We start from the raw sequence: 15,985 nt of genomic DNA, 5'->3' as shown, positions 1-15,985 counted from the left end.
CTTTGTCTAGGAAGTGGTGGATGATCTCATACCCAAGAAGGCCTAGTGTCTTGCCATGTTTAACCTGGAAGTTGATCTTTGAAATAGATATTTAATTAACTTCTGTAATATGGTTTAATTTAGGAAGATCACATCGGTTAAACTTGGAGTAAAAATGTTAAGTATCGTTTCCAATCCAAGTTTAACTTCTGAAGAGCAACTTGGATTAATAATGTTAAGCATCGTTTGCAATCCAACTTGAACTTCAGTAGAGCACATGGGTAGCTAGGAAAAGTTCTATGCTTGTACAAAATTTTTGTACAGGGGAACAGAACGAAACTCCGGGTATAGCAACCAACATCTTCAGCATATCACTACAACAAAAACCCTCATAGTCATCGATTTTCCACCGGTGTCTATTACATTTTTGACCGATGTCTATGAAGGCGATGTAAAAGGTCTGCCATTTTAGACATCGGGTTAAAACCGGTGTAGTATCACTTGATGACATCGGTGTTCGAATCGGTTATTAACCGGTGTAGTATCACTTAATGACACCGTTTCATCAACAGTGTAAAACCGATGTAATATTATATGTTAATAACACCAGTTTTGGCAGCGGTATATGACCGATGTAATATTAGTTAATGACACCGGTTTTGCAACGGTGGAAAACTGATGTAATATCAGTATTTTTTAACAACACAAATTTGATTTTCGAAACAGTGAAAAACCAACAGTAACAAAAAAAATACACAAATATTCACAAATTACACAAATATTCTTCATTCAGCAGTATCCATAAAATACACAAATATTCACAAATTACATAAATATTCTTCTTACAATAGTATCCATAAAATACATAAATATTCTTTTTATATCAAAAGCTAATAGATATCAGAATCAAGGTAGAACACTCTTTTAACAACACATTAAGGTAGAACATCGTGAGTCAAAAATCAAGCTAAGACTACATTAAATTATGACAATCAGAATCTGTTCAACTTGCTATACTGCTCCATTCTTCTTGCGCCTTTCATTTCCCTAATCTCACCGCTTTTCACCTTCAAATGCCTAGTTTTCTGAGTTAAAACATCCACTATTCTAATCTGTCAAACAAGAGTATCATTTGGTCTACTTAATTACAGCAAAGAACAAAAAGAGAAGAATTATACATGTTGCAGAAGTCCTAGAATATCACCATCATAAAGAAATTGACATGGGACAATATACGCAATTTATATTCCATGCAAATGCATGCATAATCCAAAGTTTTCAAAAATGAAATACCTTTCCTACTCAAATGTAATCTAGCATGCATTCAGCCCACTCGAACCGCACTTCATCAATTTCAACTCTGGAGTACTTGAGATCTGTAAACTGTAAAAACACATAAATAATATATTAGTAAATCAAGACCAAAAATCATAGTTGAAAAAGTAGTAAGAGCACCAGGTAACAAGATGAGTAATTGGAATGCTTAAAAAGAGAAACGTTCATCAATTATCTCAACCACAAATAAATAGAAAGAAGAATCATAGATGTAAGATACTGATATAGTCCAACACCAGCACAAATTCAAAGAAGAAATTACCTATCTTTGTAAGCTGAAGCCAAATTTGCATGGGCTTCAGGCATAGTTGGTATGATATTCACAGCACGTATATAATCCTGAATTGCTTCAGTAACTCTACCAATCTCCTTAAATGTGTTCCCTCTATTGACAAGACCATCAGCAGCAGTCTGCGAAGAACTTCATTGTAACAGGCTATCGCTTCTGCATAAGTTCCCTGGTGTAATACAAGAGAACTATCAATTTCCAACTAGGGGCAAAGACAGCAAAGAAGAAGATAGACAAATTATATGACTTTCTTCCATTAAATGAGGCAATATGCAGTAACTCTCAAACTAGCGATGAAAAAGGCAGATATAGTACTCTACCTGTTGCTTGTATATAATAGCCAAGTTGTTGAAGGGCACAGATATCCCTATTGTAACTGCTAAAGTTGCCTTATAGAATGATGCAGCAACACTCATCATGTTGCTGCATGAAGAGAAGTTTCATTAAGGAACAAAAATAAACTATCCGCACAGTTGTCATCAAACATTTCTAAAGCTTACCAGTCCATGTATATGTTGCCAAGGCTTGACAATGCTTGTGGATGGTTAGGTTGTAAAGCAAGGCATGACTTGGGAAAAATTATTAAAATGAAGTTATTCAACAAGGAAAAAAAACTTAAGAGAATAAAATATCCAAATTAAAAAGTCACCCTATAGAAGTTGATAGCCTCTTCCACATGTCCAGCGTCTTTGAGAGCATTCCCCTTTTAATGTGCAAGAAAGTCGATCATTAACTAACCTGACTCACCATCAAGAAGGATACCACATTTTGACATATTAGACCATTATCAATTTACCAGATTATTGTAAGCTTCAATAAAGGTAGAATCACAGTTGATAGCTTGCTTGTAATGCAGAATTGCCATGTCAAGTTGACTTTGTTCATAATAGATGCCAGCAAGGTTTCCTGCGTCTAGATATCCCCAATGCATAGTTGACATAATAAACTCTCTTCAGAGCATAGTTTACAGCAAAGTTATCCACAAAATCAAAAAGAGATTAACAGTCCAGTGGAAAAATAGGAGTTATTGAATCACGTAGCATATTCCAGTGAAAGTATTCTGCAACAACAATGTTATGAAAAACCTGAAATAAATAGAAAATGATTAAGAGTTCACACAAACAAGAACTACACATAGTAGATAAACTTCTCTTCTTTTGTATGCAAGTCAACAACAAATCATCATGTACTTTAAAAATGAGTAAGATATTAGTTAAAATAGAAATAATTAGAGGAAAAAATAGACATGTTTCATATAGCAGCCAATTAATACATTTTGACATGGAGAAACAACATCAAACCCTTAGTTGCAACTATTAAGGAACAAAAGAACAATGCAAGTATGAAATCTAATCATAATTAATGAAAGACATCATATCTATCCATTAATAGTGATTTCATAGTGCATTGTCACTCTACGCTACGATTTCACCATTAATGAATTAAACTACGGAATGAAATAGAAAAGCATTAAATGAACCTAACCTAGTAAATGAAAGACAGTACAGGTAAGGAAACCTAGTCTAACTTAAACTATGATTGCAAGGAAATTAAAGACAATAAAAAGTAAGCAACTAAAGAAATTAAGCACAGAACGTAATCTAACCTTATCTAATTGCAAGTAAATGAAGACATAACATAAGAGAACCATGCATCATTCAATTAACAAAGCGTTGCAAGAATCAAAACTAAGAAAATACAAAACTAGGATGACAAAGATGGTTGGGGCATTTCAACAAACACTTGATGAGCATTCAGTAAACTAAGCAAAGTACGTGCAAATTTAAAACAGGGAAGAACATCTTAGTACAAGCATGCATCAATCAACTAAAAGAAACGTCAATTACATCAAATCTTCAACCATGCAAACCACAATATCAATAATAGGAGAATAAACTTGCTGTTCAGACTTGGTGGAACGAAGAGGCTGCTGTTCGGGATCTGATGAAGGCGGAGCTGTGAGGTTCTATCTAGGTCTGTTAGAGAAGAGTTGCTGCTGGGAAAAGGGCAAGGATGGCCGGAAGGTGAAGAATCTCACCGAAGAACCCCTCCGGTGAGGTGGATGATCGGAGCCGAAGCTTGCCGCCTGGAATGGCTTGCCGTCGTTGCTGCCCTAGCCCGCACGCCGCTGGAAATCCCGAAGAGGAAGTGTGGCTGTGGATAGGAGATGCCCGCGAGAGGTGAGGGACAAGCTCCAGCTGGCGGCAATGAATCAGGAGAAGTGGCCGCCGGCCGTCGATGCCCTAGCTCTGTCGCGAGGAAGAAACGCGCACAATGATCAGGTTGTTGCCAAACGGAATGAGAGAGCTTTGGGGATTTTATTTCTCCAGATTTGATCCGACGGTCCTGATCAATCCAGATTTGATGGAACGGTTGAGATGAAATCTGAATAAATGGTCGAGATCAACTAGAACCCATTAAATGGTCAGGATGGCTAGAACAAGATGAGCGGCTCAGATCATTCCAGATCTACACAGATTGGCCAGAATCAATCAGATCTTGATGAACGGCTATAATTAATCAGATCTGAATCTTTCATTTAATTTGCTTCCGATTTGATCCAATGGCTCAGATTTCTTCAGATTGGACTTCTCATTAACTCAAGCCTTTATGTTCATTTTAGTTCAACTTGAGCTCAATCCCTACAAAAATAAAAGTGCACAATTATAAGTAGAAATCCATAAAAATAGGAAGCATTATAACAAAACTCAAATGTGAATCTAACTCAATAAACATGATAAGAATCAACAATTAATCATATGAAGGATTAAAATATGAAAATTAAGGGCAGAAATAATGCATCAAAATGATAATTATCATAATTAGCATGGCGCTACGACGGTATATGGTGGATGGTGCGGTAAAAGTTTAGGTTTAGGTTTGGAGGGAAGAGTGAAGTGTTGCAAATTTCGGCTAAGTATTGGTGGGAGAATTAAATTATTTTATTTTATCATAGACACCGGATTTTAAAAACTGCTGTTAAAATCTGTTAAAAAATGCTCATAGACATCGGCTAAAAAAACCAATGTCTATGAGCGAAAATCTACACTCATAGACATCGGTTTTTGGAAAAATCGGTGTAAAATACTCAAAGACATCGGTTTTTTCTTAAAACCGTTGTTGTTCCACCGATGTCTATGAGGGTTTTTCTTGTAGTGTATGCACTTCTGTCTGATCGGCGGGCTTGGTACCCGATAGGAGAAATTCGACGAAAGGTGCCCTCTAGTAGCTCGGCAAGCCTCCTATGGTCTTCCTGACAATGTGCACCACCAATTGAACTTATTCGACCTGCTTGTCAATGATGATCAGGCATAAGGAGCTTGCTAACTTAGCTAGCTCGTCAGCATATTGGTTATCCAATCGGGGGACTTTCTGAATGATGATCTCCTGGAAGCCCACCTTTAACTTCTCAAATGCCTCAGTATATAATTTGAGTTGAGCGTTATTTATCTCGAAAGTTCCCGCTAGTTGTTGGGCTACCAGCTAGGAATCTGAATGGATGAGAACCCTTGTGGCTCCCACATGCCGAGCTGCTTATAGGTCAGCTATTAGGGCCTTATATTCAACTTCATTGTTGGTGGCCCGATAGTCTAGCCACACGGAGATCTACATTCTGTCCTCCTGTGGCGATATCAACATATTCCAATCCCATTGCCTTGTTGAGTGGATAAACTGTCCACGTAAATTCTCCATGTCGTCTCTGGCTCGGTATTCTGGACTTCTGTGATGAAATCATCTAAGACTTGAGTTTTTATCATCGTTCAAGGCTAGTATTGTATATCGAATTCAATTAGCTCAGTGGTCCACTTGATCAACTGACCGAACGCTTTAGGGTTGAGCAGGACTTTTTCAAGAATGTTGTTAGTCAATACCATGATTGGATGCTCGAGGAAGTAGGGTCGCAATCTCTAGGCGGCCAGGACGAGCCCATATGCTAGCTTTTCGAAATAGGTGTACCGGCACTTAGTATCTTTTAATGTATATCTTAAAAAGTACACTGGCTGCTATTCGGAGCCGTTCTACCATACCAACGCTGAGCCGATGGCTCGCTCTATAGATGACAAGTAAAGCTAGAGCGGCTTGCCGGCAATAGGTTTTGTAAATATAGGGAGAGAAGAAATGTTCTCCTTTAGCTTTTCCAGCGCCTTGTCACATTCGGCGTCCCATTGAAACTTGGTAGCTCGGTGCAGTATATTGATGACGAGATGACTCTGATCAGACGACTTAAAATAAACCTCGACAGCACCGTGATTCGTCTGGTCAGCCGCTGAGCTTCCTTAAGGTTGCGAGGTGGGGGCATGTCTTAAATGTCCTTTATCTTGCTCTGATTTGTTTCTATCCCCTGCTCGGTGACAATGCCTAGGAAGCGTCCGCTCCTCACCCCGAACAGACACTTGCTCGGGTTCAGCTTTATCCTATACCTCCTTAAGGTTCCATAGGTTTCCTCCACGTCTGCACAGAGGTTAGCAGCTCGGACAAACTTTATCAATATGTCATCTACATATACCTCCATATTACGGCCATCTACCCCCCCGGAATACTTTGTTCATCAACCTCTAATAAGTCGCGTCGATATTGTTCAGCCCAACGGTATGACATTGTAGTAATATCCCATCAGCAATGATGAAGCTAACCTTCTTCTGGTCTTCCTTGGCGAGCAGGACCTGGTGGTAGCCTTGGTATGCATCGAGCATGGAAATGAGTTCACAGCTAGCTGTCGAGTCCACCATCTGGTTGATCTGCGGTAGAGGATAGATCTCCATTGGGCAAGCCTTATTCAGGTTGCGGAAATTAATGCACACCCGTCATTTATTTTTTGACTTAGAAACCAGCACCACATTGGTAAGCCAGCTCGGGAATTGTACTTCACAAATGTGGCAGGCTACAAGTAATTTCTCGACCTCCGCCCAGATTATCTGGTTTTGCTTCAAGCTAAAGTCGTGCTTCCTTTGCTTGACTAAGCGGGCATTTGGTCAGACATATAGCTCGTGCTAAGCCACACTCAGTGATATTCTTGAAAGCTCGTGGGTCGACCAGGTGAAGACGTTGTGGTTTCGCCTAAGGCACTCAACCAAGTTGGCCTTCTTCTCTCGAGGCAAATCAGCGGCCATGAAGGTTGTTGCCTCCGGTCGACTGGAGTGGATCTGAACCTCCTCCTTCCCGTCGTAGATCAGTGTCGGAGGTTCTTCGAGGATTGCATTCACCTCCAGCCGTTGTGCCTTCCGTGCGACTTTGATCTCTGACTTGACCATCTCGACATAACATCGCCAAGTGGATAACTGGTTCCCTTTGACTGCTTTGACAGCATCGCCTACTGGGAATTTGATTTTTTGACAAAAGGTGGAGATGACCGCCTGGAATTCATTCAGGGTCGGTCTACCCACTATGACATTGTACGCCGACGGCGCATCAACCACGATGAAGTTCATGATCCTCGTCTGCTTCAGTGGCTCTTCTCTAAGTGATATAGCCAGCCGCACTTAGTCGATCGGCAACACTTCGTTACCGGTGAACCCATATAGAGGAGTGGTCATGAGCTGCAACTCATTACCATCCATTTGCATCTTGTCGAACGCCTTCTTGAAGATAATGTTCATCGAGCTGCTTGTATCTACAAAAGTTTAGCGAACAGTGTAATTAGCTATTGCCGCTTGGATGATCAGGGTGTCGTCATGAGGGACTTCTTCTCCCTCCAAGTCCCGGGGACCAAAGCTGATCTCCGGTTCCTCTACCCTCTCCTTTCTGCATCCAACAGCATGAATTTCAAGTCACTGAGCATGCGACTTCCTTGCCCGGTTGGAGTCCCCGTCCGCCGGGCCGCCGGCGATCATCCCGATTTCTCCCCGAGAGACATTGCTTCCATTTTCCTCCTCCCACGCTGAGAGCCGGGTCCGTTTGGCTGAGGTTTGAGAGGGACTAGTTTTTGGAGTAATCCCAACGGTCCGTGCGACCATGTGTTTTGATGTTTGGGCAAAGGGTTTAAGTTAGGTTCACCCTTGTATTTGATATGTGTATTTGAGTTGTGCAAGATTGCAGGATACACATATGATTCAGCTTGATTGCTTTGGGTCGATGAAGGATGGAGCATCCAAGAGATCGAAGACAGGGCAGCAAGAACAAGGGCTAAGGGAAGTGACTTTGAGGCATACACGAAGGATGGCATTGGGGATGAACTCCGGGCTTGAATGCATCCGAGGGACGAGAGCTAAAGGAAGTAGGCTGGAAGGGGGGTTGAATAGACATTGCCCCCAATTTGATTGCTCCCTACGTATTCGTTAGCATAACAGAATACAAAGAATACGAAATATAAAGACAATAAGAGAAAGAACAAGCAAACCACTAACACGTTTCCTTTAATGTGGTTCGGAGATTAGGGCTCCTACTCTACGGCTGTCCGTAAGGTGGATAATTTCTCAATCCTTCGATGGATTAGCCCCCTGCAAACTCTAGCTATCTCAAGTCTCCTTGTGGATGGAGTGTTGGGTGCTACTCAGAATTTCGTTCTATTTCCCCTGTACAAAAATTTGTACAAGCACAGAACTTTTCGTAGCAACCCATGTGCTCTACAGAAGTTAAACTTGGATTGCAAACGAAACTTAACATTTTTAATCCAAGTTGTTCTTCAGAAGTTAAACTTGGATTGGAAACAGAACATAACATTTTTACTCTAAGTTCAACCCATGTGTTCTTCAGAAGTTAAACCATATTACAGAAGTTGATTAAATATCTATTTCAAAGATTGGTTTCCCGGTCGTTGGCGAGGCACTCGGCCTTCTTGGTTATGAGATCATCCACCACTTCCTAGATAAAGTCTTTCAAAGAAATTAAATATTTAAACTTCTTACAGTAACCTTAGGTTTAACTATAGAGACCACAATAGAAACACAAAATTGAAACATAAAATCAAATGACAAAATTGATAGCCTCTTGTGTTGGTATTTCAGGATCCATACAAAGAACATAAACTAATTATGCAGTAGAAACAAATAATTAGTTATGTCTTTCTTTGCAGCTAAAGACCTCTTGATCTTCTGTTGTATTACTCTCCTCCTCTTAGACGTCGTGTGGGCGACGATCTACCAAGATGAAATTCACCCAAACCTTCTTCTTTGCCTACAAGTTTCAGCCACCTAAGGAATGTTAAAATAGCAAACTTCCTTCTCTTCTTCTTTCCCTCCAAGCAAATCAGCCACAAGAAGATGGAGCTTGATGTGTCGTCGATCTTAAGAGAAGAAAACAAAGGGAGAAGGGAAAGAGAGAAGGGTCGGCCGCCAAGGAATCAAAGAACCACCGGCCACCAAGGATATATAAGGTAGAGTCCCTCCTTCTCTTCTTCTTCTCCTTCAAGCAGCCAGCCACCAATGGAATCAAAAGTGTACCGCCGACCCTAAGCTTTTAGAAGAAAAGAGAGGAGCCGACCACTAAGGATAGAACAAGAGAGGAATCATGTAGATCATTATTCTACCTCTAAGGCACCATCTATCCTCTTTTATAATCCTTGGTAATGGCTAAAAAGGAAATTTTTAAACATAATTAAAACTTTCTTTTAATTCCAATCATGGCAAAAAAGGAAATTTTAATAATAATTAAAATCTCTCTCTTTTAAATTTCCTATTGTGATGGCTATAAAAGGAAAGTTTAAAATTAAACTTCTCTTCTAAATCATGATTACAAAAAAGGAAAGTTTTATCAAAATTAAAATCTCTCTTTTAAAACCAATATAGATGGTGACAAAAAAGGAAAGATTTTAAAATTTAAAACTCTCTTTTAAAACCATGTGGATGACTTCAAAAAAGGAAAGATTTTAAAATTAAAATCTCTCTTTTATTTCTTTAGCGGTCGGCCCCTTGCTTGGTCACCAAGCAATGCTTGGTCGGCCACATCTTGGACACCAAGATGGGCTTGGCTGACCCCTTCCTTGGGCACCAAGCAAGGATGTGGTCGGCCCCTAGCTTGGGTAAGAAGCTGGGCTTTGGGTGGATAAAAAGGCTTTTAATAAGAGGCTACAATAGGGACCTAGAGGAGGAATTGGTTTTGGCCTCCTGATGGACTTGAACTTCCTGTGTTCGACCCGAACACCTAACTCAAGTTCATCAATAATAACTCATACCACTAAAGAGTCATTATTGAACTACCGCACCAATTCTATATTACATTATGGACTCATTCTTATCATGAGTGCATTAGTCTCCCTGTGTTTAAGATATCGAATGCCCGTTAATTAAATGAGTTATTGATAACTCACTTAATTAATATCTAGTTCTAAGAGTAGTACTACTCAACTTCATTATCATGTCGGACTAAGTCCACCTGCAGGGTTTACATGATAATCCTTATGAGCTCCTCAAGGGGACATCGTCAACCTAAATAACTAGGACACAGTTTCCATCTATAATCAACAACACACCATATAAATAATATTATTTCCTAACTTATCGGGCCTATTGATTTAACGAATAAATCTCACCCATTGATAAATTAAAGAAATAAATACTAAGGGGGTGTTTGGTTAAATGATGGGAATGACTATGAGTATGAGTTTGATAGTAGGGTGGAATGGGAATAAGAATGGAAATGAAACCCATCAAGTTATATGGTTTTGGTTGATTCCCATAAATCTAGTAATCATTCCCAAAATGTCATTCCCAAACCCACAATCCAAACACTATTTTTTACTATCATTCCATTCCCTCATTCTCAAACCATCAACCAAACACCCCTAAGTATATGTGCATGTTATTATATCGGGATTAAGAGTACGCACATCTATAATAACAAAGGTTCTGTTCTTTTATGCAGTCAGTATAAAAAGAAACAACCTCAAATGGTCCTTCTCAATACTCACATAGTGTACTAGTGTAATATTATAGTCAAGACAAACTAATACCAAATTACACTACAATCATTCCAATGGTTTGTCCCAATTCATCTTGGTTGTGAACTACTGTTTATAATTTATAAAGAACTGATAACATGATCTTCTATGTGACACCACACATCATGTTATCTACAATATAAATTAAATGGACAACTGCATTTAACTAAATGCAAACATTTGACAAATGTGATTCTCATTTCAAAATAAATATTCATACAAAAAGCTAGGCTTTTAGTATGCATCCTAACAATCTCTCACTTATACTAAAAGACTATGCTGCCATACATCTGATTCTCATCCCCTCAACATGCACATCAAAAGTTCTCGCCGGAAGGGCCTTAGTGAAAGGATCTAGGTTATCTGTTGATGCAATCTTGGAGACAACAACTTCTCCTCATTTTATGATGTCTCGTATTAGGTGGTACTTGCGCTCAATGGGTTTACTTACCTTATGGGCTCGTGGTTCCTTCAAGTTTGCTACTGCACCACTATTATCACAATAAATTATGATAATTTTGGGCAAACCAGGAATCATATCTAAGTCCATCAAGAAGTTTCTGAGCCATACAACTTCTTTGGTTGCCTCAGAGGCTGCCACATACTCAGCTTTCATGGTAGAGTCTGAAACGCATTTCTGCTTAACATTCCTACATGCTATGACTCCACCTCCCAAAGTAAACACATACCCCGAGGTCGACTTACTATTGTCCCTATCTGATTGGAAGTCAGAATCCGTGTAACCCATAGGGAGCAAATCATCTGCCTGGTAAACTAGCATATAATCTCTAGTCCTTCTCAGGTACTTTAATATATGCTTTACGGCAGTCCAATGTCCCTATCCTGGATTACTTTGATATCTACTAACCATGCCCACGGTAAAATAGATATCCGGTCTTGTACATAGCATTGCATATATTAGGCTTCCTACAGCCGAAGCATAAGGAACTGCCTTCATGTCCTCTATCTCCTTTAATGTTTTAGGACACATCTCTTTAGATAAAGGTACTCCATGCTGAAAAGGTAGAAAACCTTTCTTGGAGTTTTGCATGCTAAAACGAGCAAGGATAGTATCGATGTACGAAGCTTGGGATAAGCACAACATCCTTTTCTTATGATCCCTTATTACTTTGATCCCAAGAATATGTCCACATTCTCCCAAGTCCTTCATATTAAACTACGTGGACAACCATACCCTTACATCTAACAACACTTTGACATTGTTGTCAATGAGCAAAATATCATCTATGTATAGTACAAGAAATATCACCACATTTCTGTCACTCTTCTTGTATACACAAGACTCATCCGAACACTAAATGAATCCATAAGACTGGATCACTTTATCAAATCGGATGCTCCAAGATCTCGAAGCTTGCTTCAGACCATAAATAGACCGATTGAGCTTACATACAAGATGCTCTTTGCCCTTCGCAATGAATCCCTCTGGTTGCTTCATATGGATGTTTTCTTCAAGACTTCCATTAAGGAAAGTTGTCTTGACATCCATTTACTGTTGGAATTTTTGGGCCGCAAAAACTGCTTTTTGCGTTGCGAAAACCCCGAAACCCCGCCACCGGATCCGTGCGAAGAAATAAAATTTACGTAAAACTTCGAGTACGAGTTTCTAGCCTAGATCTAAACTAGATCTACAAAGGAGAAGAGATTTACCCTTGATGCGATGCCCTTCGATAATCCCGCTCATCCAAGGTTCGTCGGATCTCAAAAGTATCAAAGTAGATATTCCTCTATGTGTATCCACACAAGCAAGAGATGGATAAACCAAACAAAAGGTGTGCTAGCACCTTTGAAGGGTTCGGCCAAGGTGGAGGAGAGGGAGAGAAGAGAGAGCTTGAGGAAGAAGATGAGAGTTACACAAAAGAAATGAAACTCACCCCTTGAATGAGTGGTCGGCCACATGAGTGAGATTAATAACCTCCATAGAATACCAAGAGTCACAACTCTTGGTAACTCCCATGAGGTGGCATCCTACTTAAGCAATCATGATGATGTGGAGCTTCATCATTGGCCCACTCTTTGCCAACTCACCAATGAGGTGGCAAATGGTCAAGTCAAACTTGACCCTTCATCTTCCTCTCAAGTCAAGTCAAACTTAACCACTTCTCTCCCATGGTTGATCAAATCTAACCATTGGTTCAAGTCAATTTTAATTTAATGAATCTATATTCATTGAATTAAATTGACTCAATGAGTCTAAGTCCAAATTAGACTCATCTAACACATGAACCAAATTGAGTCCAACTCAATTAGCTCAATTTGGATTACTCTTAATCCAATTTGGTTTATCACATGGACCTAATTCTTTAGGTTTATCAAATGAACCTAATCTCCATCTAATTTTCCCTTTGTGTGTGACCCTATAGGTTCTTATATCATTGGCAATGCTCCTAAACCCATTTAGAAGCATAAGTAATGAGTGGTATCTAGCAACACATCATTACTACCCAAGTTATAAGAATGTTGAGATCCAACATCACCTTGTGACTACTAATTGTGACTCTTCACAATATATGACAAGTGTCCTTCTATCCTTGACATCTAGATTGATCAATGTGAGACATAGACCGTATCATCCTCTAATCAATCTAAATCTTGAATCCCAAGTAGACTCACTCAATCAAATGAGCTCAACATCTCATATTGACTCATTTAGGCATGACCATGCACTTAGTGGTCTCACTCTATCAAGAATATCGATGTCACTCCCGTCATATAGGAGGGATAGATCCCATCTACATCACTCACATCCCTCTGCATAATTTGTTACATACCCAGTAATCGCCTTTATAGTCCACCCAGTTACGGGTGACATTTGACGAAGCCAAAGTATGCAACTCCTTATGTAGGGAACCATGGTGACTTCAGGTCCAAGGACTAATAGTCATACTAATAGCCACATGAGAAAGTATATGACACTGATATAACGATCCATGATACTTTCTCATGGCGGGTCGTTCAGTATACATTCTCCAATGCATACCCATGTGTCAACTTGATATCTCCATATCCATGACTTGTGAGATCAAGTCATCGAGTTGACCTACATGCTAGTCTCGTCGCATTAACATTGTCCTTGAATGCTAATACTTGACTAGGAATGATTAAGAGTAGTGTTCCCTATATCATCTCACTATTGATTCAACTAACCGATTGATATAGGTAAGAACATTCTACTCAAGGACGCTATTATACTTAGTTATTTGGCACCAATACAAGTAAGCATAATAACCATAAACAAATGTCTTTATATATCTATATATATATATATATATATATATATATATATAAGAATATGATATAACGAGTCCATACAACAATCATCAAATGATTGGCTCTAGGGCTCTAACTAACATTTACCAAATCTCATAATCCATATGAGCGGCAATAGATAAAAGAATCTGGATAGACTTAAGCATGGCTACCGGCGAAAATGTTTCCTCATAATCGATTCCCTCTTTCTGAGTATACCCTTTTGCAACAAGCCTTGCTTTGAAGGTTTCCACCTTCCCGTTTGTCCCTCTTTTTCTTTTGTAGACTCATTTACACCCAATGGCTTTTACACCATTCGGTGGTTCTATAAACTCCCTGACCTGATTAGAATACATAGATTCTATTACAGAGTTCATTGCACTTTGCTAAAATGCTGCATCTTTATCTTGGAGTGTTTCATCATATGTCCAGGGATCAGGTTCATGTTCACCAGGGATCAAGTCCGAAGATTCTCCCAAAAACATGAATCTATCAGATTGCCTAACAACCCTCCCACTACGACGAGACACTACTTGTAATTGTGCATCATTTGTGACACGTGTTGCAGTTTCTTGTGGTATCTCATCTTATACCGTTGGTACTAAAATAGGCATGTATTCTCTTATTTCCTCAAGAACAATTTTACTCATGGGCTTGTGGTTCATTACATAGTCCTCTTCTAAAAATTGGGCATTGGTGCTAACAATAACCTTCTGATCTTTAGGACTATAAAAAAACCACCTTTTGCTCCTTTAGGATAACCCACAAACAAGCGAACTTCTGTACGTGATTCCAACTTATTAGTGTCTCCCTTCAGCACATATGTTGGACTACCCCAAATCCGAATATGTTTCAGACTAGGCTTACGCCCATTTCATAATTTTGTGGGAGTAGAGGTTACTGACTTCGAAGGTATTAAGTTCAGAATGTACACTGCCATTTTCCAAAGCATATCCCCAAAACGAATTTGTAATTCTGAATAACTCATTATTGTTCTAACCATTTCCATAAGAGTCATATTTCTTCGTTCTGCCACACCATTCTGTTGGGGTGTACCAGGTGCAGATAGTTGGGATTGAATCTCGACCTCTGATAAGTAACTCCTAAACTCTCCTAAGAGGTACTCGTCACCACGATCAGACCGTAGTATCTTATACCTTTACCATGACGTTGCTCCACATCAGCCTTGTATTCTTTGAACTTATCAAAGCACTCAGACTTGAGGCGCATCAAATAAATGTACCAGTATCTTGAATAGTTGTCTATAAAAGAGACAAAATATTTGAAACCACCTCCTGCCTGGATAGTCATAGGTCCACACAAATCAGAATGAACTAATTTCGACACATCTTTGGCTCTATACCCCTTGGCCTTAAAAGGTCTCTTGGTCATTTTTCCTTCTAAGCAAGATTCGCAGATTGAAAATTTTTCCACCACTAATGAACCCAAAGGTCCATCGGCTATTAGCCTTTGAATCATACTCAAGTTAATATGAGAAAGCCTTAGATGTCAAAGATATATTTGGTTTATTTCCGAAGATTGCTTTCTCTTATTAGAATTAGAAGATGTGTTATTAATTTTCATTTGTTGTATCATGGGAGTTATTGGATTTAGAGTATATAAATTGTCAACCAACATACCAGAACAGATAACTACCCTATTTTTCTTGACAATTACTTTGTCATCAAAAGAAACAGAATATCCATCCATAAATAGTTTAGAAACTGAAATTAAGTTCTTTCTAAAACTTGGTACATAAAGATAATTTCTCAAAATCAATGTTTTATTCATATCAAAAGATAAATAACCATCTCCCACTGCAACAGCTGCCACTCTCGTAGCATTGCCCATGTAGACGGTGATTTCCCCTTCATGTAGTCCTCGGGTTTCCTAGAACCCCTACAATGAATTGCAGACATGATCAGTGGCTCTCGTATCTACACACCAGGTACTGGTAGATAATACCGCTAAACATGTTTCAACAACTAATGAATAAGATACACCTTTATTGTTCTTGTTTCTACGAGGACAGCCCGTCAAATGAGCCATCATCTTGAGGATATGATCCCTTACAGGTGTCCCCTCAGTCATGGTGGTCGTCATTAAGTTTCTCATGGCCTCCTGCCTGACATCTTAATTCTGGTGTCCGAAGAGTTCCTTGAGATTGAGCATCATGTCATAGGCAGTGGGTAGGGCCTGATGCTGATGTTGCAACACATTTGACATAGAAACCAAAA

The 15,985-nt window shown here is 39.3% G+C and overlaps 1 protein-coding gene across 1 annotated transcript; it reads right to left on the bottom strand.

The window, feature by feature from the left end:
* Positions 1-1,464: 1,464 nt before the first annotated feature.
* Positions 1,465-6,366, bottom strand: LOC121972380. Its single transcript, XM_042524061.1, has 9 exons — positions 6,238-6,366; positions 3,642-3,988; positions 3,451-3,457; positions 2,640-2,688; positions 2,400-2,509; positions 2,253-2,306; positions 2,104-2,171; positions 1,924-2,026; positions 1,465-1,772 (listed from the first exon to the last, which is right to left on the bottom strand). The coding sequence occupies exons 1-9, from the start codon at positions 6,364-6,366 to the stop codon at positions 1,635-1,637; spliced, it is 1,005 nt and encodes a 334-aa protein (XP_042379995.1). The 3' UTR covers positions 1,465-1,634.
* Positions 6,367-15,985: the final 9,619 nt, after the last annotated feature.

This window comes from Zingiber officinale, chromosome 4A (assembly GCF_018446385.1).
Source record: "Zingiber officinale cultivar Zhangliang chromosome 4A, Zo_v1.1, whole genome shotgun sequence".
Classification (NCBI taxonomy): domain Eukaryota; kingdom Viridiplantae; phylum Streptophyta; class Magnoliopsida; order Zingiberales; family Zingiberaceae; genus Zingiber; species Zingiber officinale.
The sequence above is the reverse complement of the archived record's forward strand: the minus strand, read 5'-3'. Positions and strand labels throughout refer to the sequence as shown.